Here is a 24,224-nt window from a genome sequence, read left to right as displayed (position 1 = left end):
ATGTCTCCTTTTGATTAACTATTTCTTTTTGTTACAAAAATTCTATTACATATGAGTGGAAGTTGAGGAAGAAATTATATTGAGAAACAATTTTTTAAATCAATAAAACATAAAAAACTTGTCTGAAAAAGGATTATGATCTTTGATTTTAGCAGGATTATTTATATATGTATTTCAAGAAAACATTTTATTAGATATCTAAAACACAAATATAATAATAATAATCTTATAAGAACTTATGTGTCAAATTTATTTTCTCTCTAATAGTTCAAAAGATATAAAAACTCATTTTCTATTATGATATCACTCTTACTTAAGTTACAGGAGAAACCACATTTTGAAAAAAAATGTTTTTACTTAAGTAACATTCTGAATTTAATTGCACTAAGACTTTTGGAGTACCTCATTTAAAACAATTTCATGCCAGAGGCTTGTTACAGACAGAATTTCACATGAAAATATAAGGTGCTAAACTGTAATATGATGACAAAGTTAAAATATTCTATAGTATTTTCAAGAATTTTAACCTTAGGATTCAGCTATTTTTAAAAACTTGATTATATTTATATAAGAATTTGAGATAAGGCTTTTAATTTTTAAAGTAAGCAAGTAAGGAAATAGGTGGAAAAATATTTTTGATAGTATCTTTTTTAAAAATCCTTAGATATTTGAAAAACATATAAGAGGAAAGTTGTAGATTTGTTTGGTTTACATAAACACAAGCAATGTCTCCCCATCACCATATAATCCTAGTTGTTAATACCAAATACAGCAATAACCTATTTTGGGAACATTTGTGAATGGTCAAGGTTTTTGCGGTTTTTTTTTTTTTAAGTTACTCCAAATAACATCTCTGTCTAAATTACCTACTAAAATACATGCCAGTAAAAGTAGTATATTGTCATCCTTTGAGAGCTGCTAGTGTCATCTTAAGATATCTAAAGAATATTAACAAATTAAAATAACAATGTGCCTTTCATAAACAGGATTATAAATATACTACCTATCAATGGAATCATCTTGAAGAGTTTTATCATGGTCCAGAAAAAGTCTTGCGTCTATATCTTTGTTTTTAAGGTAAATTTCTTCATATTGTTTAGAGAGATTTTCAACCTCAAAAAAAGGGAGAAAATTAATAATATTAAGTGAATTATAGCAATCAACACATTGAAGCACATTTTGATTCAAGAATTTTAACAGTAATAAAATCTACATTTAGTTTTATATAAAACACCAGAAATCTATGAAGTATAAATACGGTTGATGACTCACAAAAAATTATATTTAAAATATATAACTGAGGGTTTTTAGGCTAATATATGTTGACACAATAGCTAATTAACATGAAGTGCAACCGATAATGTACATCACAATACATTTTGCTTTTTGTTTTTTTATTCAAAAAGTTGCCAATCTTCAGCAAACAAGACTCCCAAAATCAAGTAATCTAATTCCTGCTAAGATACACTTTAAACCGTTTCAATATGTAGTTATTTTTCAAATCCTTAACAAATCTGCATATATCCCAATAGCATTCTCAAAATCATTTGGCTTCAATTAACTTCCTTCAGTTAAACATTCCAAATACATATATATATATATATATATATATATATATATATATATATATATATATATATTCAGATACTACAAGTATCCTCAAAAGAATATGGCTCACTCTACAAAACCTCAAATTCCATACATACTATTCAATAACCTCAATCATAGTATTAATTACATTAACTCTGGTCATTATTTTTCTTCTCCTAAAATATAAAATTGTTTTAATTATTCTTAAATCCAATGTTTCTTGATGAAGATGCCTTAGAATCACTTCCATTGCTATTTATCAGACTAGTATTAGAATAGGTGCTGTGAACAGGGAAAAATATAGAAATGTTCTACAAGAGGTATTACAGAAAAAAAAGTGTAATCATTTAAATATATCTTATTTTAAATTGTATAGAGGAATAAACATCTAAGCCAGGACTTTTTAACCTGTTTTTCCATCATGGACCCCTTAGGTCTAGTGAAATCTATAGACACTTTCTCATATAATGGTTTTTAAATGTATAAAATAAATTACATAGAAAATAAAGAAATTACATTTAAAATTTTTAAAAATGAAGGAAACAACTTCAAATGAAGAAATTTAGAATACCTAGATCTTAATGATAATATCATTTGCCTCTCTTTAAAGGTAGTTCAGAAATATAAGGTAAAGAAACTATTTCTTTGAAAGGGAAGCTAATGCCAGAGAATTTAAAAGCCTAAAAATTACCTGGGGGTATTAAGACCTCCAGTACCAAAAAAGCTCTGCAAAAAAATTTAATAATTGTTCTTAGTAACAGCTTATATTTAGCTCCTGAAAACAATGAAATCATTATCAGGTTAAGAGGATAGCAAGCCTGTAATTTAAAAGGGCTGAGAAGTTTACTGCTGAACAGTGCTATATAGATTATGTGTGTCAATTTACTAAGAAAGAATATCAACACCATTCTTCCTGAATTCTTATTATCAAATATACTTTCTCTGTTCTGGTTTATGTATAGAAATATTTGTGTTTATTTAGTCAGTAATTCAGTAATCATTTATTAAGCACTTACTAGTGCCAACCATCCTACAAAGCACTAGAATACAAAGAAAATCAAAGATAGTCTTTGTCCTCAAAAAGCTTACATTCTAATGATAGAACATATAAATAATTAGGTACATCCCTAACATATAGCAAATAGATGGAAGGTAGTCTGAAAGTAAAGATATGAGGATCTGGGGAGGTCAAAAAATGCCTTTTATAGAAGATGAGACTTGAACTGAATCTTGAGGGAAGCTAGGGAAATTAGGAGGCAGAGGTAAGGGGGCAGAACATTTTAGGATTGAGCACAGCCAGTGAAAAATCACAGGGACAGATGATTGAGTGTTGTGTTCAAAGAACTGCAAAGAGGCTAGCTCACAGAGTGTATAAAAAGGAATCAAATATAAGAAAACTAGAAAGACAGGAAGCGATCAGGTTATAAAGAACTTTAAATACTAGAAGATTATATCTGATCCTAGAGATAAGAAGAGGGTGGAAGGGAGTGTTACAGTAATATGGTTAAACTTAGACTTTAAAAAATCACCTTGAAACAGGATTCTGAGAGATCATGTAATTTCTCCCACTATGATCACACAGCTAGGAAGTATTGATCAAAGGTAATATTTGAACCCAAGTCTCCTCTCTCCATATATCCTCCAGGATATAATTTGATATTTTTAAGAAATTCAGTCCAGTAGACATTCAAGGCTACATTTAATAAATGGTATTCCTTACTAGGTAGTTTTACTTGATTATCACACTAATCCTTCACTAAAAATAAGACAAACCTCAAATCTCTAGAGTACTTTTCAAAATTGGCAAAATGCTTTACTCACAACAGGACTGTGTAAGGCAGGCAGTGTAGCTATTATTTTCTCCCTATATACACATGAAGAAATTAGAGAGTTCAAATATCTCCCAGAGGTCACAAGGATAGTAAAAGGTCAAAAGTCCAGGTCTTCTAACTTCAAATTCAAAGTTTTCTCCACCAACTACCATACACACTGCTCATTATAAATATTGTAAAAAAATTTTTAAATGTCCTATACAAATGTGTTTAAAGAATATATTTGATATACAGACATCAATTGACCTAGAATTTAGAATATCTTCCAAATGCTTAATTTGCTTTGCATGTTATAAAATACCATGTCACTATCTAAATTATAAAGCCAAAAAGCATTACTGCAGAACATTGGAATGATTTTAGCTATTGTTCTCAACATAGGTATGAATTACAAGAGTCTTAGTAAAGAAAATATTTAAATTTTAACATATAAAGTTATTTGCTAGAACCTTCCTTCTATCCATTCCCCATGCAATTCATACAAAGTTATTCTAAAGTAAGCAGTAACAATATTACCACAAAAGACTCACTGTACCCCACAGCCTGACCCAAACCTTACCATCCTCCATTTTGTCCTACCCTCTCTTACTCACAATAAGAGTTGGGCTTAGTATTTCATCAATCAATACTGCTCTCTGCAACTTTTCTAGGTTATCTATTTGCCTCCTTCACATCCTAAAGCTACTTCCCAGGACTACATCTCCTATTCGTGCTACAAAATGCTAGCTCATCCCAAAGTCTAGCCAAACCATCCATCCCAAAGGATGCTCCTGCTTCTGCTCAATAATCTCCCCATTCCAAGAGTATAAAGATGGATCCTTCAATTTTACTATCTCGAAGAGCAATCAACAAGATTCAAATTGAAATATCAGGCAGCAAGAAAATGATAGAAACTTCTTAAAGTTAGAATAAAAAGTTAGACTGCAAAAATGCCCAAAGTAGTGTTTGAACAAAGAATTTCTGAGCAGGAGAGATTCATTTGGCAAATGCCTCTTCTATGTAAATTTACTAACGGGAAAAAAAATAGAAATTACAAAGTAGAAGTTCTAGGCTGAGTTCCAGGGGCCCTATTAGGACTAGAGTCAATATAATCCTTTCCTTCTCTGTATTTGCCTTTGTATTCCATATATGAAATATAATTTCAAATAAAATTGAAAACATCACTTGTTAAATCATATGTAGAAATATTTGGCAAAAAATATTTAAAACATTATTTAAACATTTTAAAATGGAAACTAGAAATTTAGAAGCCTTAATTTGGTGCTTTAAAGAAAACCTTTGGGGGGACAGATAGGTGGCGCAGTGGATAGAGCACCAGCCTTGAATTCAGGAGGACTCAAATTCAAATCTGGTCTCAGACACTTAACACTTCCTAGCTGTGTGACCCTGCGTAAGTCACTTAACCCCAGCCTCAGAAAAGAAAAAAAAAAAGAAAAGAAAACCTTTGGGAGACTAATATATCCAAGCAATAAAGACAATACTTAGGAAATTTGGCATAAATATGTTATAAGTATAAATATGACATAATTCTTATTTATACCATATATATAATTTTTTTTTTGCACAACATACAGCATTCTTTCAGATAAAATTTCTTTACTTGGCTATAAGATATGACATGCTGCAAAGTATATTAAAGAATCATAGGATACATTAATTTTTTTGGGGAAACAATCTTTTAGCTTACCTCTGGTAGTCCATTAGAAGCTGCAATACCAAGAGACTTCAGGAATGGTAGAAAGTTTTTGAAATATACATTTTTTACCTGAAGGAAATCAAGTTAGAACATTAGCACTAAGATTGTTTTTAAAATGTAATTATTCATTTCCTTTTTGCTTTAATTCAATCATTCAAATTAACTTTAAAAACAATAGAATCAAAGGATGTTTATCTACATATATGATTACTAATTATGCACTAAAGGTAATACTTGATAGGAACTACTTCTGAAGATACTATAGCCACAGATATTAAGGACTCAGAAAAGGAAGTTATTTTCACAAAAGTCCTTGGCACTGAAAATGGTTCAGCATCAGAGAGTGCAATGATTTTATAAGTAAAATGACATTATGAGCTGTTTTACTGCTTTACCCTAAGGACCATGGGACTTTTTCATTTGATTTACAGCTAAAACCTTCTACATGTGTTGTCTCTCCCAGTAGAACATGAGCTCCTTGAGAATAGGGACTATTTGACTTTTCTATTTGTAACCCCAGTGTTTTTAACACAGCACTTTGAACACAGTAAACACTTAATAAATTCTTTATTCATTTATTCAGGTAGACACTAAAGGTGGAAAGCAGCCATGAAAAGGGCTCAGGGACCCCAACTCTAGAGGTATTCCTCTTCCCTTAACACACCCTCCTGGAAACTTCCATTTCAATTATTTTATAGGAAGATCCTGAAGATGATGAGGCAGCAAAAGATACTAGACACTGAGATCCTTTCTTGAACTAAAATGTCAAACATTCAAACTTCATTGAAGAGAGTGCAATTATGTTGGACTAGCCATGCTGTTTGAATGCCAAATTGAATGCCAAAAAATGCCTACCAAAAAAGACTACTTCATGAAGAACTTACATAGAGAAAGTACTCATGGCGGTGAGAAAAAATAATAAAAAGACATTCTCAAGGTCTCTTTTAAGAACTCCCTTGTACAACATGGGAGACACTGTCATAGGACCCCTCTCCCCCACCATGGTGTGCCTTCATCAGAGAAAGTGTTATGTTCTGAAAGCAAAACAGAATTGAAGTAGTTCAGAAGAAATGCAAGATATGTTAAGTTAAAGAATCCAACCCAAATGTTTATATGTACATTTATGCCTGACCTATGGCAGAGCATTCCAAGTTCATATTGGTCTGATCAACTATAGTCAGACACATTGTAATTTGACTCTAATATAGAGATGTCCTCTTCAAGAATGAAGGACAACAATCAAGAAACTATTCATTATTCTTTTGATGATATTCAATTTCTATGGATTCTCAAAAATCAAATGTATGGATTTTATTTGGCAAATTTTAATTTTTAGACTAGTTTTCTCTCAGCGACCTCAATAACTTCTAGGCCACTTTCCTCACTGCTCATTTGATGTCTATTCAATGAATAGATACATTTAATGGCCTAAGTAAACAATATTTAAGTTACTCTATCTCAAACAACTTTGCTGATTTTAAAAATAAGGATGCTCATTTTGAGGAAATACTCTACTTCTTACAAGATCAATGAGTCTTGGTATTCACATCTCATCTCTGCCCTCAGACTGAAGGGTAAAGCTAGCAATTTTAAAACTTTCTTTTAAGAAGGGAATCAGAAATAAGAACTCACTATTTTAAAAAACTTCTGGGAAAACTGGAAAACAATTTAGCAGAAACTAGGTATAGACTAACATCTTATACAGTATACCCAGATAAACTCAAAATTGAAAGGTAATATACCATAAGCAAATTGGAAAAACAAAAATAGTTTACCTATCAGATCTGTGGAGAAGTGAAGAAATTATGATCAAATAAGAGAGAGCACTATGAAATGTAAAATAAATAATTTTGATTATATTAAATTAAGGAAACAAAATCAATGCAACCAAGATTAGAAGGAAAACGAAAAGATGGGAAATAATCTTTACAGCAAATGTCTCTGATAAAGACCTCATTTCTCAAACATATGGAGAACTAAAAGTTAAAATTTGTAAGAATACAATCTATTTCTCAATTTATAAATGGTCAAAGGATATGAACAGGCAGTTTTCAGATGAAGTCAAAGTTATCTATAGTCACATGAAGAAGTGTTCTAAATCACTTATAATTAGAGAAATGTTACTTATAGCTGTCAGAGTGCTAATATGACAAAAAAGGAAAATAATAAATGTTGGAGACAAGGTAGGAAAATTGGGACACATGCACTACTGGTGAAGTTGTGAACTAATCCAACCATTCTGGAGAGCAATTTGGAACTATGTCCAAAGAACAACAAACTGCATACCCTATGATCTAGCAATATCACTAGGTCTGGAACTCATAAAGAATATTAAAAAGGAGAAAAGACCTACATGTACAAAAAGATTTATAGCATCTTTTTTTGTAATGTCGAAAAATCAGAGACTAAGAAGATGCACATCATTGGGGAAGGGCTGAACAAGCTGTGGTATTTGAATATAATGGAATACTATTGTGCAATAAGAAATGATAAGCAGGCAGATTTCAGAAAAAACCTGGAAAGACTTATATGAACTGATGCAAGGTGAAATGAACAGAACCAAAAAAACATTGTACACAATAACAGTGTGATGATCAACTATGAATGATTTAGCTCTTCTTAGCAACACAGTGATCCAAGACAATTAGAAAGGACTCATGATAGAAATCTATACTGATGAGGGATTTTGCAGATCAAAGCATTATTTTCATTTCTAAAATTTTTATGTTTTTTTCCTTTTGGTCTATTCATTCTTTCACAAATGTAGCTAACACAGAAACAGTTTTTACATGATTGCACATAATGTGTATCAAACTGCTTATCATTTTAGGAAGGGAGAAAAATTTGGAACTGAATTTTGTAAAAATGAATGCTAAAAAATTGTCTTGACACATAATTGAAAAAAAATACCATTAAAAAAAGGGAAGGAACTCAAGCCTCTTCATTTCCCATGGCTTTGCATTAATTTTGGACTTCTTTGGATTTCATTATGCCCCTTTTCTTCCTCCAGCCCCCTCAATTTTCAGTTTCCTTTTGTATACTGTCTTTCTCCAGTAGATTGTAAGCTCCTTAAGAGACAGGAACTGTCTCTTTTTTTTTGTATTTTACACATAGTATTAAATATTAATCAATATTTATGGACAAACTGACTGATCCTTTCCTTTCCTCAAAGCCTTTACCATCAATGACAACTGTTTATTGCAACTGGATCAAAAATAAGAAGAGGTGTGCAATATTTTCTGTAGGATGATAATACCTATGAACTTCCCAGGAACAAGCCTGTGAGTCAATATGTATGTCTCTGAGGAAGGATGGAGGTTAACAGGGGAGAACTACCTAGAGATTCTCCTATTAGGCTGGCTAATTGGCTATTGTCCTTTGTTCCTGAAGAGAACCAAAATGACATCACTATGTTAGAGTCAAGTTACAGTGTATCCAACTAACTAATCAAACCAAAACCAACTCAGAATACTCTATCACAGATGCAATATGAATAATCATATAAACATTTGGCATGGATTCTGTAACTGCACATGTTTCTTTTAAACTACTTCAATTCTGTTTTGCTCATAGAGCATGGTGCCTTCTCTGATGAGGGCACATATCCAAGGAGGCCCATGACAAAAAGAAAGGCAAAATATTTATCAGAAAAGAACTAGAAACAATATATATATATATATATATATATATATATATATATATATATATATATATATATGTAATTGACAGTCCAAAGGAAAAACTATACATACAACAAAACAATCAAAACAGAATATTACAAAATTATGACGACTGTTTGGCCCCAAGAAGAAATAAGAGAAGATAACACAACACCCTCCTCCCCTCCAGAGTTGGAAATCCACAGCTGTGGAACATTACATTTAACACTAGGTTGTTTTTTTTTTTTAATTATGTTTGATGTGATTTTCCTGAAGTTTTCCTTATATGTAAGGGTACAAAGAAAGGTCAGGCAAACGCAATTGAGATGTAAGTGGACCAATGGTCTTTATCCCTGCATGTGCTTAAGAGTTGAGTACTTAGGGACTTCCTTTGTGGGTGGGACCTCCATCCATGGCGGGAACCTAGATCTGGCTCTGAAGTCTTGGTCAAATTCAGGATGTAGCCTTCATCGTTGATTGGCTTGTGTCAGTGACCTCATTGACTCTATTTAAGCTCTGGACAGGAAGAGCCCTTCCCCTTTCTCTTCCTTTTTTTCCTCCTGGGAACTGGACTGGGAGATCGCTACTAAGGTATGTGCAGGGAATAAAATCTAAGGTTGTTCATTTAAACTCTCGGGTGCTCTATTATGCTCAAACTACTTTCTATGAGATAGTAGCTGGAGGATTCTGAGGACCTCAAAACAGAGGTGAGATTGATGATATTATATTTGCCAGTTTTTCTCTGATAAGCCTAGGAAGAAGGACCAATGAGCATTAGTAGAGAGAGTAAAAAACCCTAACACTTATATATTTTTCTTTCCTTCCTTTATAGAAAGCAGAAACTGGACTCTCAATTCACTTCACTTTTCATCTGCTGCTCTACATGGTTTCAACTCCAAGGAACAAGTTCCCCATCCTCCATCTTCTAAGATATACTAATTTTTATTAAACTCCTTCTCATGGTGTATTTTCAAGCCTTAATCTTTCAAACCTCCTCCAGCAACTTCTCCCCTCTGACTAGAGAACTAGCGGGCAGAAGACTGAACCCCTCCCAGAAACTGGACTTAGCTCACTCAACTTTGTATTTGCTACTCTCCTGGGTCTCATCTCTATAAAATAAAATGCTATAGCATGGTATTCCATTTTGTCTCTTCCCTACAACTCCTCTACCTCAGCTTTCCCCTCTCCTTTGTGTATGTAGTCTCCTCCTATAAAATGTAAGTTCCTTTAGCAAAGGGACTTACTTTCTTTTTATTAATTGTATTTCCAATGTTTAGCACAGACTGGATTTAAAAACCAAAGAGCATTAAAAAGTTTCATATGATTATATGCATCTAGTATATAGAACAAAAAACCTATGGTAAGGCAAAATTTGCATCTCAATACAATTGTAAAAATTACCTCATCTATATTACATTCATGCTCTTTACAAAGAACTTCAATGACTCTTGTGTCAGTCTCTGGTTGTCTAGTGATCCGAGCACTCCTGCTTTGACCTCTCCTTGGTGTTCTGGGTGAACCATTAATAGATAATGTACTCACTGCAATTTCTGTAATAACAAAATAGACCATAATTATTAATACATTCCTTGTTCTATGTAATGAAATATTTGACATAATAAAAGAAGTCATCAAAAAAGACAATATCCTACCTCCAACCCATTCTTGCTCATAAAATAAGATTTGCTATTTCACCTTTTAAGTATACAAGCTAAGTGCTTATAATAGTTTTTATCAATATCCAGCCCTTATAATGATAGAGTTAGGCAAATACAGTGCACCACACTCAAGTCAGAGACTTAACAAAGGAGAAAAAGGAAAGATTTGGTATACAAACTGATGCAGGTGATGAGTGTGTAGTGTGGCAGGGTACATATAAAACATATTTTTCTACCTTGAACATTTTTTTAAATGATCTATACGAATTTGTCAAGAGTTCAAAACACAAGATCACTGGAGGATTTAATTTGGAGCTAAAAAAAAAAAAAAAAAGCTTTAAGCCATCAAGGCCAACATTTTCATTTTACTTAAGAGGAAACAGGTTGAGATAGGTACAGTGACTTGTCCAGAATCACTAAGTATTTAATTGTCAGAGGCCACATTTGAACTGAAGTTTTCCTGACAAAATTCAAGGTTCAATCCATTACTAACATATAGCCTTCTAGTAATTGTATAATAAAAACAAATACTTTATTGCTCCAAAATGGGCCACACTTCCCTACTATCCCCACCAAATACAGATTGTAAGATTGTAATGAGAACTTTAATTTATAAGTAAGTTCATTTCTTTGAAATATGTTTGAAAAATATTTTCAAAAAATATTTCATTTTAGTGGTACAGCCTAAATTCAGGATAACGTTTAGATAAATTAAAGAACATTTAGTATTCTTCAAAAACATAAACAATTTCACCAGTGTGAGTACTCTCTCCACAAACAACACAAGGCCTCCTTATCTTAATAAAGTTGAATTAAATAGTCTCTCTCCCAAAATCACCACACTCTTTGCTAACCTCGTGGTGAGAAATCAAGATATCCTTATAACACAGGCTTAAATATAATTTATGAAAGCTGAGGTTTTAACTGGCTAAGGTCTGGCTTGATTGAGGCCTGGGCAAAACTGGCTCAGATCTAAGGACACAAAAGTTTGAAAAGTCACAGATGGCTTTAGGGATGTTAAGAGGACTTCTTCTATTTCTTTCCCAAATATTACTTTTCTGAAATTGTAGCTACAGAAGGACTAAAGAACAACTATCTCAGAAATGGAATTAACTAAAGAAGAAAAGAGGTTAGTGATAGTAATAGGGAATTATTATATCCACTGTCAAGTGATAGAGATGGGACCTCAAGGAGTACCTTTATTGAATAACCTAACTTGCCCAAATTAATGACTATATAGTTAAAAACAATGGTAGGACAACCAAGATTGAGGATGAAGTGACATTTGGCTAGAAATAAGAAAAAAGTGATGTTTTTGAGAACCATGAAGATGGAAGGAGAGTGAAATGAGGCTTAATAAATATAATGTGTATTCATATGCTAAAATAGAAACAAGCTCTGTTAATTCTACAAGCTGACCCTCATAGCCATCTCTTAGAATAAGAAGGAATCCACATATAATACTAAATTATAATAAACATATTAAGCATTATATTTTAATGTGTACTTATCCTAGGTTATTCTACAACTCTGACTCTCTATAGGATGGGACAAAGACAATTAATTTATGAAAAAAAAAAAGTACCAGAACTAACAATACTAATATCAAAAACTATGGCGAATATAAGAGAATCTATTCAAGAAATAAAATCCTGGTGAAACTAAAAATAATTAGAGTTTTGCAGTTAATATAACAATGCAAATTTATCTCATATGCACTTTTAGTATAAATTATATTACCTTGGAGTAGGAGAAGTATCTTATCTAGTACCTTATGGTGTTACATGTAAATAATCTCCCAGCTTGGTCTTAGTAAGCAAGGCCTTCCATCTATTAATCAAGCAATTTATTAAGCATTTATTAAGTATCTACTATGTTCTAAGCACACATCTAAATACAAAGAGTGAAGCAATTCTGTCTTTCAGAAGTTTATATTGTTATAGGGGAAACATTAAGTTATGAAAGAATATGCTGGCAAATATGGGCCAAACCTAGGCCCAAGTTCAGTAACGTACCCTCTGCCAGGGGAATAGGGAAGGTAACACTTGATTACTCACCACTCTCTCCCCACTATTCCTTCCCCTTCCACCAATCACTCTATAATATGAACAGAAGCAAGAGCAAACTGGCCAATCTCAGACCCAGTCCTAGCCAATAGAATCTCTATAGTTTAGCAGACCAGAACTGTGTAGCACTGAGGAGAAAGATTGGCTATGGAAGTTGAAAGGGAAGCTAATTTCTTGGGGTTAACAGTGTCCTAGATTATTCCCACCAGCCATTTCTATGCCTACTCATATACTGCTGAACACAGATGGACAAAGTCTCACAATTGTGTTTATTACATACAAATTATGTCCTCCAATCTCAACTTCATCCAATCTTTAGTAAAAATTTCTTTAATGTTTAAGAATAAGTATTATTTTTATTTAAATATTTTTTCATTACTTTAGTAAGTGAAGCACAATAAGAGCTCATGTGCAGAAAAGTCAGTTACATACAATAAGATGCAATAAGAAAAAACATATAAGATGTTATTCACATAATATATATATATACATATGTATATATGTATATATATATATACTTGTGTACCCCATGCCACCACACTAATTTATATATATATTTACATATATAGATTTATTAACATCATAAAATATGAAATTAAATTAAATAGCTTTTTATTTAAGGTTAGAAGCTCAGATTTCACAAAATAATATGGGTATAATCATTAAATAAATTAACTATTCAATATTTAGAAATATTGAATAAGACCATGGACTACTTACTATATGGCTCTTTGAGCACTGCAGGAGGTGAGAGTTTGATACAATAATCAAGTACACACAACATTAACTGAAATGAAATCACCAGATCATCTTCCATCTGTAATATTTTACCTAGAAATAAAAAAGTTGGCTTTTTAAAACTGTCTAGTGATTAAGATCAATAAGTTGTAAAAAGTTTAGTAAACTAACCTTACTTGAGGAATGCTTACTATTTTGCAAAATGAAAAAATATATTTCAAGTTCTCTCTTTATAAGATCAAAAATTTGGAGCTGGAAGAAACCTCAGAGGTTACCTAGTCCAATCTCCTCATTTAAAAGATGAGGAAACTAAAGTTCACAGAGATTTGTGCAAAGTCATATATATAGGGAGCAGGTATTGGGATTAGGATTGGAACAAGACCTCGGATTCTGGAGTCAATAATTTTTCCTTTGTACCATGTTGCACCCAATGGCATATGTATGTGTATATTTATATGAGATATAAAAACTACACATAAAAGTATGAGCATTATAAAGTGTAATAACCTCTGTCCCCCAAAGCTTGTATTTTAAGGTAACAATAACAAATATTATAAATATGTGCATTTATTATATATATTTCTATGGGAGACACACATATATAAATATTTTATATAGATATATAGCATATATGTATATATAAGGAGTTATTCACACACATATATCTGTACATGTATATGTGTTTGGTATATTATTCCAAAAATCTTAACGCTGTTTTAACCTATTAAAGCTTAAAACTGCATATACTTTATATACAAATACAAACTCATATATACTCTTCCTCTGGAAATAAAAGTTCAAATTATTCATTCAGTCTTGATTAAGATCACCAAGTTATAATACATTATACTGACCAACACCTGGGGGGGGGGGGGAGGAATTAGGTGGTGCAGTGAATAGATCTTTGCTGGGCTTGGGTCAGAAAGTCCTGAGGTCAAATCCATTTTCATACACTAATTAACTGTATGATCCTAGGCAAGTCATTAACATCTGTTTGCCTCTATTTCTCAAACTATAAAAATGGGGATAACAACACCTACCTCATAGGCTTGTTGTCACATTCAAATGATATAATATTTGTAAAACGCTTAGCATAACTAACTCTTGGCATAAAGTAGAAGCTATATGGTGCTCATTCTCTTCCCTCTTCTAGAAGAATGTTTACTATTTCACAAAGAGGTAAAATATATTCCAAATACTTCCATAGGGCTATGTATATACACATACATGTATACATTTACAGCACATACACATATACATTACCTTGAATGCTCATCAGAAATTCATTTCAAGTAGGCTTTCATGAGTAGAGTGTGGAACCTTCAATACAATGCTAACGTACTCCAAATTTGGATACTAAAATATACTACAGTTGACTTTCAAGCATTATCGGTTAATATATGATATCTGGAAACTTACAATTAAATAGGCCTTTAAGGTTTACAAAGAATTGTGTATACAATATTTCTATGAAACAGGGAATACAACATTATTTTTTTCTACTGAAGGGATTAGGAAATTAAGGCTTAAAGAAGTTAAACAATTTGTCCAAAGTTACGCTTCTAATTAGTCTTTATGATTAGCCCTGCACACAATAGGGTGTGCCTGATATTTATACCCTAGATAAGCCTCATAAATTAGTCAAAGGAAAATGAAACACTGTTAGAAAAGCAGTTTCCATGTGTGAGCATACTACTCATTAAGACAGTACTGGGCTGTGGTTAGGGTAATGATAATACTGATAATGTAACAGGCAAGACAACTGAAACTTTGTTTCTATTGTTTCTTCCAAGTAAACTGAAATTCAAAATAAGCAGGAAAAAAGTAAGAAAATACCTAGCTATCCTCACAAATTTACATTACTTGGCCCCGATGAACTGCACCACAAGATACTGAAAGAGCTAGCAGATAAAACAGTACAGTAATTGTCAGGCAACTTTTAAAAGATCAGGTAAAATGGGAGAGACACCGCAAATCTGGAGAATTATAAGTGTTAAGCCCAATTAAAAAATCACAAAGAGAAAAGAAGGGAGTCTCTAAAATACAGTGTGTCAGTTTGATTAGCCTTTGATAGCAAGAAATAACATTCCTACAATATTAAAGAACATTATCAACAAAGTAGATTGTGGGTATTTAGAAACAGAAGCAGAATTCAACTGAATCATAAAAATCAACTAACTCAGCTCCTTCATTTTACAGAAGAAAAAAAAAAAAAAAAAGCAGAGGTTTGGAGAAGAGAAATGAAATACAGCCAGGTCCTGCTTAGGAGACATGAATAATAAACTCAGGGAAGTAGTTGCGATATTCACTTTTCCACAACATCTTTCCACTCAGCTAGAATCAACTATCATAGTTTATAAACAATTAAAACTTTGAATGGTACAGTTTTTAAAATGTTACCATTTCACAGGATTCACCATTTGCACTAATCAAGGCTTAGCTGTACCCAGTCATAAAGGTCATGACTGGCAGAGTCAAAATAAAAACTCAAGAGTTCCTGACTCCAAATGCAGTGCTTTTTCTACTCTACCATATTGTCTCACCAAGGCAACATAAAGAAAGGGTCATACTTCATCAATCTCATTTCCTTTTTGAAAGGACACTAGATGGCTAGATTAGAGGAATCCACAGACACAGTGTCTAGATTTCAGCAAAATATCTAACACAGTCTCAGATGTTATGATGGTGGACAAAGTGAAGAGAGGCTAGATAATAATCAAACTGTTAACCATGTTACTGGCTGAATGTTATCCCAATAATTAGCTTTTAGAAGGTTTCAATGTTAGTACTCAAAGCATCTATTAATTTCCTCAATGATTTCAAGGAATATAGAGATAGCATGCTTATCAAGTTTACAGATGACACAAAGATACTGACTAATTGGATGCCAGAGTTAGGTCCAAAAGATTTAAATGGCAACAGTTGATGGGATATATGATTTAATATAATTAAGTTTAAAATTATGATTAAATTAAAAAGATAAACTTGAATCCCACACTAGCTTTCAAAAAAATTTAATTCTACAAGAATAATATGGGAGAAGTGTAGCTAGTCAATAGTTAATCTAACAGAGTTCTAAGGGTTCTAGTGGATTTGAAGCTTAATATGAGTCAAAAATATGACAGCTAAAAGTTTATGCAACCTAAGGATACATTAAGAGACGAAAAGAATACAAGAAATAGGGAAGAATTAGATTTGTACTCTAGCCTGATGAGATCACATTTAGAGCTCTAGGTTTAGTTCTGAGTACCACATTTTAGGAAAAACATTGACACACTGAAGAATATCCATATAAAAGGAGATAAGTTGAAAGAACTGGGAATGTTTAATCCAAAGAAGAGAAGACTTAGATTTGAAACTATCTTTAAGTACTCAAAAGACATAACTCAGAAGAAATTGGCAGAGAAAGAGGATGATTTTTCAGAGACATGTATTTAAGTTTGCTATGAAAAAACCCCCAATAATACTTCTTTTTTTCCCTCTTTCTTTTTTTTCTTTTTTTTCTCCCCCTGAAGCTGGGGTTAAGTGACTTGCCCAGGGTCACACAGCTAGGAAGGGTTAAGTGTCTGAGACCAGATTTGAACTCTGGTCCTCCTGAATTCAAGGCTGGTGCTCTATCCACCTCACCACCTAGCTGCCCCCCAATAACACTTCTTAGTGATTGAAGCCATTCCCAAATGGAATAGGAGGAAATAGTAAGTTCCTCTCTTGAGGTTTTAAGAAAAAGCTGAATCCTTTTGTTGGGGATGTTTTAGAAGGGGTTCTTCTTTACGCAGAAGTAGGGTTAGATAACCTCAGAGATCCATAAGCAATAGAATCATTTAATAAGCAATAATAGTTCACATTTATGTAATGGTTTAGATGTTGCAAAACACTTTACACAGATTAATTTGATAAATATAATAAATTTACCTTTAGCCAACAAAAACAAGATCCAAGATACTTTTAGCACCAACATAGAATTTATTTCAGAAGATGTCCTAATAAATAGATCACAGGGGAAAAAATGAAAAATTTATAATGGTAAAAAGTATCAGTGATACTATAAAGCCAAATCTAGGGGTAGGAAGCATGCAATAGGGCATATTACTTTATAAAAACCATTTCTTTTTAATTCCAGAAAATTCTGCCCTCATTGACAAATAGTACTTACTCTCTGATAAATCAAGTCACATTTATTATGGTGAAGGTTCAAAATCTTAGCCAAGGTAGGGGAGGGGATCCAATGTTCAAATTTTGCCTTAGTTTTATATAATTTTAAAAAATTAAATTTTATTGAAGCCTTCTGTCATTAGTCATTTCTGAGGAGGAAATTCTCTTTCTACCACAGATCAAACTGAAAAGAAAATCAAACACAAACATCTACTATAGTGATATGTAACAACAGCTACAATAATATGAACCAGTAATCTTCTACCTCCAGATCTGACAGTGGAAGATATATTTCATTATCTCTTTTCTAGGACCATATGTTTTTTCAATTACTCAAAACTCAGCTTCCTTAACACTAACTCTGTTCATCATCACTGTAATCTCCAATCCCACCACCATTCAGGGTTTTTGTTATTTCTTTTTTATTTTGTTTCCTTCTCCCCCTGCTCCAACCCCTCCGGGACTATCCCCTTTATCCTAAGTACACTTTCTTCCCTTTGCTATCTGGAATTCTTGGTGAACCATTTCAACTCTACACTACCCTCTACACTTGAGTGCCTAGTCCCTTATTCTACTGTCAATTTTGACTTATCCAAGCCCCAACTTTGTGTTTGACTATTCAAATCCCACTGTGTGTTGCTTAACTGCTAGTCACAAGCTGCTAGAGAAAATTACAAAATCATGCTAACTAGTTCACTACAAAATTATATTATATAATCTCAAATAAATCCTGATTGCAGCAAAGCAATTCTTTATGCCTCCATAAAAGATTTACCGTTCCAATTAAAACAGAGTTTATGCTCTCATCATATCATGCTGGGACTATTACAATAACTTTCTGGTTGGCCTCCCTGTTTCTGTACACTATGATTCAGCTGCCAAAATGATCTTCCTTTAAAGAGTCTAGGTCTGACCACAATGCTCCTATTTTTATAAATAGTGGATCCCTATTACCTCCAGGATCAAATAGAAGACCCTTCATTTGACTTTTAAAGACTTTCACAACCTAGTTCTTTCCCAAATTTTATTCTTAGACTTTTTTCTCCTGCCAGTACTCTGTTACAGTCATATTAGCCTCCTTCCTATTCCTCACAAATGACATTTCATTTCCTGATTACATACCTTATTTTTTCATGCCTGGAATCTGCTCCCTCCTCACCCTTACTCCTCAATTCTCTGACTTCCTAAAGGCTCAACTTAAATACCACTTTCTGAAAGAGGATTTTTCCAACTCCTTTCCTCTTACTGCTAGTTACATTACATTACCTCTGACATTTCTTCCTATTTATATTGTATAACTCTTGTATGTGGATATTTGCAAATCTTACTGCCCATAAAAATTCTCAAAGACATAGACTATGTTTTGGTCTTTTTTCTTTGTATCCAGAAATAAACAAAGTACCTAGTATATAGTATGTGTTTAATTCTTTTTTATGATAATGGTTAACATGTTCTTTTCTATTCTAAATTCATTCTTCATACATTCATAAAAATATTTCCATATTTTTTAAAATATTATTTCTTATTGAGGAATAAAATCCATTGGACTCTTCCAGTTTTTGTAACCATTCCACAATCGATGATTACTCACTTTGTTTCTCATTCTTTGCTATCACAAAGAAAAGTATTATGAACATTTTAGTACATTTTGGAAGTCTCTTAACTTCTTTGGGATACATACCCAATAGTGAGATCACTGGGTTAAAGCCTATGGCCAATTTAGTTACTTGTATTGACTATTTCTAAACTGATGTTTAAGATAGCTAGACCAATTCAAATATAGTTCATAAACACTTATTAATCACCTACTACATGCTAAGTACTATGGATACAAATAAGAAAAAGAAAGACATTCCCTGACCTCAAGAAGTTTACAATATAATGGGTAAAGACAATAAACAAAGAAATCTGGAGGAGGCAGGCTGCCATCAAGGGATACCCAATGTAGGGACATGCTGCTCCATGGAGGGCAAATCAAGCAGAAGTGCTGATAGAAAAGGGAGAAATTGATGAAAATACAAGCCCAGACAAGAAGATATCAGTAGATATGACTCCTCAAAACCTATTCCCATCTTTTGTCATCTTTGCCCATTTGCAGAATGTGAGATGGCAAAAGGAAATGACTATGGCATTAAAAACCAAAAGGCATCAATAAAACTTAAAAAAAAAAAAAAACAGAAACAAAGACAAAACTAATATCTCTCCAAAGATGATGACCCTAATGAAGCTTGAGTTTTAAAATTTCAGATCACAAAATAAGGCAATAAATTATGAAGATAAATTTTTATTTGGGGGGATTCTTTAAAAAGTTCTCTCTCCCACCCTCTCCCCAATTTAACAATTTTTTAAAATCCTTATTACAAATACATGTAGTCCAGCAAAATAAAATTCTCACTTTGGGCATGTCCAAAAATGCATGTCATATTCCTGGCATGTAAGTCAATCAACTCTTTATCAGGAGGCAGATGACATAATTCGTCTTCAGTCCTCTGAACTGGAGATTTACCAGTGCATTAATCACACTTCTAAGATATTTCAAAGTATTTTTTCCTTTACAATGTTGATATTATATATGAAAGTACTATTTTACTTCAGCTCATTCTACTCTGAATGAGATCAGAGTCAGTCTCCCTAGTTCCTCCCAAATTATCCATTTAATCATTTTTAAGGCACAATGATATTTATATTCATATACTATAATGTGTTAGTCCAGTAATATAGTCCTACTATATATATGAAAACTAATTTTGTGTGAGCTACTCTTCCATCTTCAATTTCTCAAGCAAAAAACTACAATGCCCATTAGGTGGCATACAATGAACAACTTATTTAGCCTTTATTAGTTTGTTCTTGATAAGTGTGTTATCATTTATGAAGTAGTTGTTGCTATCAACTGAACTTATGAAAGCACTTGATAAATATCTGTTAATTGAACTGAGTTGTTTTTTTAAATAAGAATAGTAAGCAGCACTGAGTTGTCTGCTACATTCTGCTTAATACATCCAAAAAAAGATGGAAGCTTGATTATCAGAGTCCAAAGCCATGGAATCTTTGTGATATGGCAATAACCTTTATCAGATCTGAACTAAATCAATGAGATTATGATTATTATACGTATGTATTTAATACAAGAAAAAAAGAAAAATCAAAACAAAATTCTGAATCACTTACGGACTACTAGGTTGAGCCATATAGATAAGTCCACATGTTCTGAAAGGAAAAAGAAAAATCATTTAGGCTAAGTATTTTTTTGTTTTTTGAGGGATAGTCTTTGACACTTCTTTAAAAGAAATTATGCATTTTTAGAAAGACAGAAGTTATAAAAAAATTTTCAATTCAGAAAATTTCATATTGATATAAAAATTTTGATTCCGAGAATTTTTCCCATATCAGGAATTCTCTATGCCAATGAAATCAATATCTAGACCAAAATAATAAATGATGATGATGATAATAATAATGTATAACAAAGATACTTTAAAAGTTTATAGAAAGGTCCTTAAAACTCAATGTACATTATTTTCCATAATTTTTAATATACAATAATGTTATTGTATTACGCTCATTTACAAGCTACCATTATACACCACTTTGAAATAAAGAGGACTTTACATCATGGTTACTACTCCCAGTTCTTTTTCAGAAAATGTTAAATTAAACGAAGCAGAATAATTTAGTCTTGCAGAAAAGTAAACACTTTTTTCTAACCCAAAGTTTCCCAAGCAGTAATTCTTAATTGCTCTCAATCATATGGATATGTATTATTCACTAAAGATGAAGAATTCCAATGCCATTAAGCATATTTCTGGCCTACTTCTTTAAGCCATCATTTGAAATGCCCTAAAATAATTCTATAGTTTTTAATGAAATATATTTTGGGGCATATATGAATATGTCCAAATACAGATAGATGATTGATAGATAGATAGATAGACAGATAGATAGATGGATAGATGGATGGATGCATAGAAGTCAAGCCACTAGGGATAGGGAAATCCAATATAATATATGCCAAATCTAAATGTATATTACTCTTGGCTTAACTGAACAACTTCTCTCCATAATCAAAATTAGCTATGCATATACACAATTAACCAACATTTATTAGCATCTTCCTATATTAGCATCTTGTTCTTTCTGTTCTCTTAGCTATTCTTTTATCTTTATTTTTGGGAGGCAATTGAGGTTAAGTATTTAAGTGACTTATCAGGGTCACATAGCTAATAAGTGTTAAGTGCCTGAGGCTAGATTTGAAATCAGGCCCTCCTAGCTTAAGAGTTAGTGCTTTTCCCACTGTGCCATCTAGCTGCTCCTCTGAGTTATTCTCTATAAGTTGCCTTTTTCTCCCCGCTAATTAAATGTGTTTTTTTTTTCTTTCCTACAATTCTGAATTCCTTTTGGGACAATACTAATTTTTATTGGGTAAAATGGTGGCAAATTTGGTTTATTTTTTTCTTTTCTTGAAAAATGAGGTGTTAAAGACTTAAATTATAGACACAGTAAAACATTTGTTCTAGTACACAGTTTTTAAAAAAATAACTTTCTTATATGAATATTCCTTAATGCTCCCTAAGAAAATAGTATAAAGGCTTCTTATGAAAGATAATAAGGGAAAGGAAATGAGGAAGAATAAAATAAGATATGTAAGTTGAAACAAGAAATTAGTAAGGTTCATAACACTTAGACAAAATGAATATAAGGGCAATATTAATTGCCCAATTAAACCCCAGCTCTTCCTCAAAATAAAAAAATTTTAAAACTTAAAACTTTTTATTTCTAGGAATAACATAGTAATTGAGGATATTTAACTTTCATTCTGGCAGTACAGTATTTTTTGCTGCCATAATTTTCTACTCAAAGTTTCCCATGTGATGAACAACTTGAAAAATATTTTGATTTGGTGACCAAAATGATTAACTGAAATCAAATATATAACACTTAAGAAAATTTTCATTATTTATTTTCCCAATAATTTAAGTAAAAACTTTTCTTCCTGGATGTTGTCATATATGAAGAAATGTTTTAAGGAGGATAGAAGGTAAAAGGAAGGTGAAAGGGGGCAGCTAGGTGGTGCAGTGGATAGAGCACCAGCTCTGAATTCAGGAGGACCTGAGTTCAAAGATGGTCTCAGACACTTAACACTTCCTAGCTGAGAGACCCTGGGCAAGTCACTTAACCCCACCCAGCCTGGGTGGGGGGGGGGGGAAGGAAGATGAAAAAAGGAAAATAAGAATTAACCTCTGGTGGTAGAAACTGGGATAGATTTTTGTTAATGCCTTAATTCTCAAATCTATTCTCTCTAGAACACTTTAGGACCTTTCTTTTTCCTGGGTGCCCTCCCCATCCAATCAGAGAGGTGTCTATACAACTAGGATATAACCTTCTGCTTTTGAGAGACAACTGGGGGAATGGCCCAATTATGGAAAAAGTTATCTTGCTTTCCTCATTTGTCTCTAATGTGAGAAGTGATGCAATATTACCTCCTCAATTTTATGTCAGGGGAAGGAACAAGGAGAGCAAAGAAAAGATAAAAACCTTTCTCCCTGAACTCTTCTCACTTCTGCTTTTGTTTTGATTGTTCACAGCGCTAACAACACAATTAAAATGCAGTTTTACTTCTGTGATACTCCTCAATTTAGAAAAAAAAAGTTTGTTGGACAAGGGGAAAGAAACTAGGGTACTTGTTCACAACATATAAAAAGCAACAATGAACCATACATCAAAAGATATTGTACTAAAAAGAAAACAATATCCTATATAGTACATATTCAATATATGCTGAATAAACCAAGTTGGAATTAATAAGATATCAAGAATAAAAGCAAAGATGTATCTTTTAAAAATAATGAAATTTTACCTTTCCAGTTTGTGGTAGAGGGCAAATAAAACATTGTATTTCTTCATTAGCCTGGATACAGAACAGTCAACTTTAGTACTGGTATCAATTTCTCTTATCAGATGATAAAATTTGCACATACTGCATAGGGAAGAATTAAGAAACAAAGTTATTCCTTCAAGTATTTTCCTTGAATGTAGTTTTTTTTTTTTAAGTAAAAGCATCTCAATTTGAAACGATTGCTATAATTTTACTAAATGACTCCATTATATTCCTCTGCAGTAGTTATCATTTAGACCTAAAGAGAAAAATCATAAAATGATTTTCTTTACATTTTTAATAGGAAGAGGGGATAGTGAGAATGAGTTATCAATAAAATGGGTCATTGTAAGAAATAAATAGCTTAAATCCTAGTTACAGTATTTCCAATATTTGCTGGATATCATAGAGAAGTGGGCTAAACCACTCAAAACTTGTTTGACAAAATAAATCAAATCTACTTGGATATACCTTATATCTATGCTTTTCTGAAGCTCAGTAAAGGTGAATGGCATCTCATCCAGGTCTATGGCTGCAGTGAATATACAGATTCCCCACAATTCCTTTTTCTTTTGAATATAATATTCCTATAGAATAAAAAAAACAAATTTACTTATTAAATATAATCAAATGTACTATGATAGAAATTATAAATACAAGTGGTTATTTTTTTCAATATATGTAAACACACATTCAAAATGATTCACACACACATAATAACTTGGTGTTTTGTTTTACTACAGTAGTTAATTTTTTAAAACAAGATTAGAAAGATATAAATAATAACAATTTGAAAAATTACATAAATCATACATCTGATACAAATGTCTCATTTAAATGTTCTAATGTCATTCACAGTCAATCTCAGAATGTGAACATTCACAATTCATAGACTCTGCCTGAAACCAAGCCGATTTTCTCATCTGATTTTTGTATACTTTGGAATCTGAAAAAAAAA

The 24,224-nt window shown here is 32.2% G+C and overlaps 1 protein-coding gene across 5 annotated transcripts in view; it reads right to left on the bottom strand.

Annotated features, from left to right (window-relative positions):
- RB1 (RB transcriptional corepressor 1) overlaps positions 1-24,224 on the bottom strand; it is a 172,437-nt gene that overhangs the window by 116,091 nt on the left and 32,122 nt on the right. For all 5 annotated transcript variants that reach the window (XR_012488768.1, XR_012488769.1, XM_074307714.1 and 2 more), the window contains exons 3-10: positions 23,738-23,853; positions 23,249-23,368; positions 20,563-20,601; positions 17,152-17,219; positions 13,222-13,332; positions 10,179-10,327; positions 5,110-5,187; positions 1,004-1,113 (exon numbers count right to left, since the gene is read on the bottom strand). Coding sequence is in view for 3 of the 5 variants with exons in the window: in XM_074307714.1 (XP_074163815.1) it covers positions 1,004-1,113; positions 5,110-5,187; positions 10,179-10,327; positions 13,222-13,332; positions 17,152-17,219; positions 20,563-20,601; positions 23,249-23,368; positions 23,738-23,853 (791 nt within the window). In the remaining 2 variants the exon portion in view is untranslated. The remainder of the gene's footprint in view (positions 1-1,003; positions 1,114-5,109; positions 5,188-10,178; positions 10,328-13,221; positions 13,333-17,151; positions 17,220-20,562; positions 20,602-23,248; positions 23,369-23,737; positions 23,854-24,224) is intronic.

Source organism: Sminthopsis crassicaudata, chromosome 3 (genome assembly GCF_048593235.1).
Source record: "Sminthopsis crassicaudata isolate SCR6 chromosome 3, ASM4859323v1, whole genome shotgun sequence".
Lineage (NCBI taxonomy): Eukaryota > Metazoa > Chordata > Mammalia > Dasyuromorphia > Dasyuridae > Sminthopsis > Sminthopsis crassicaudata.
Note: the sequence above shows the minus strand (reverse complement) of the source record. Positions and strands in the feature narration are given on the sequence as shown.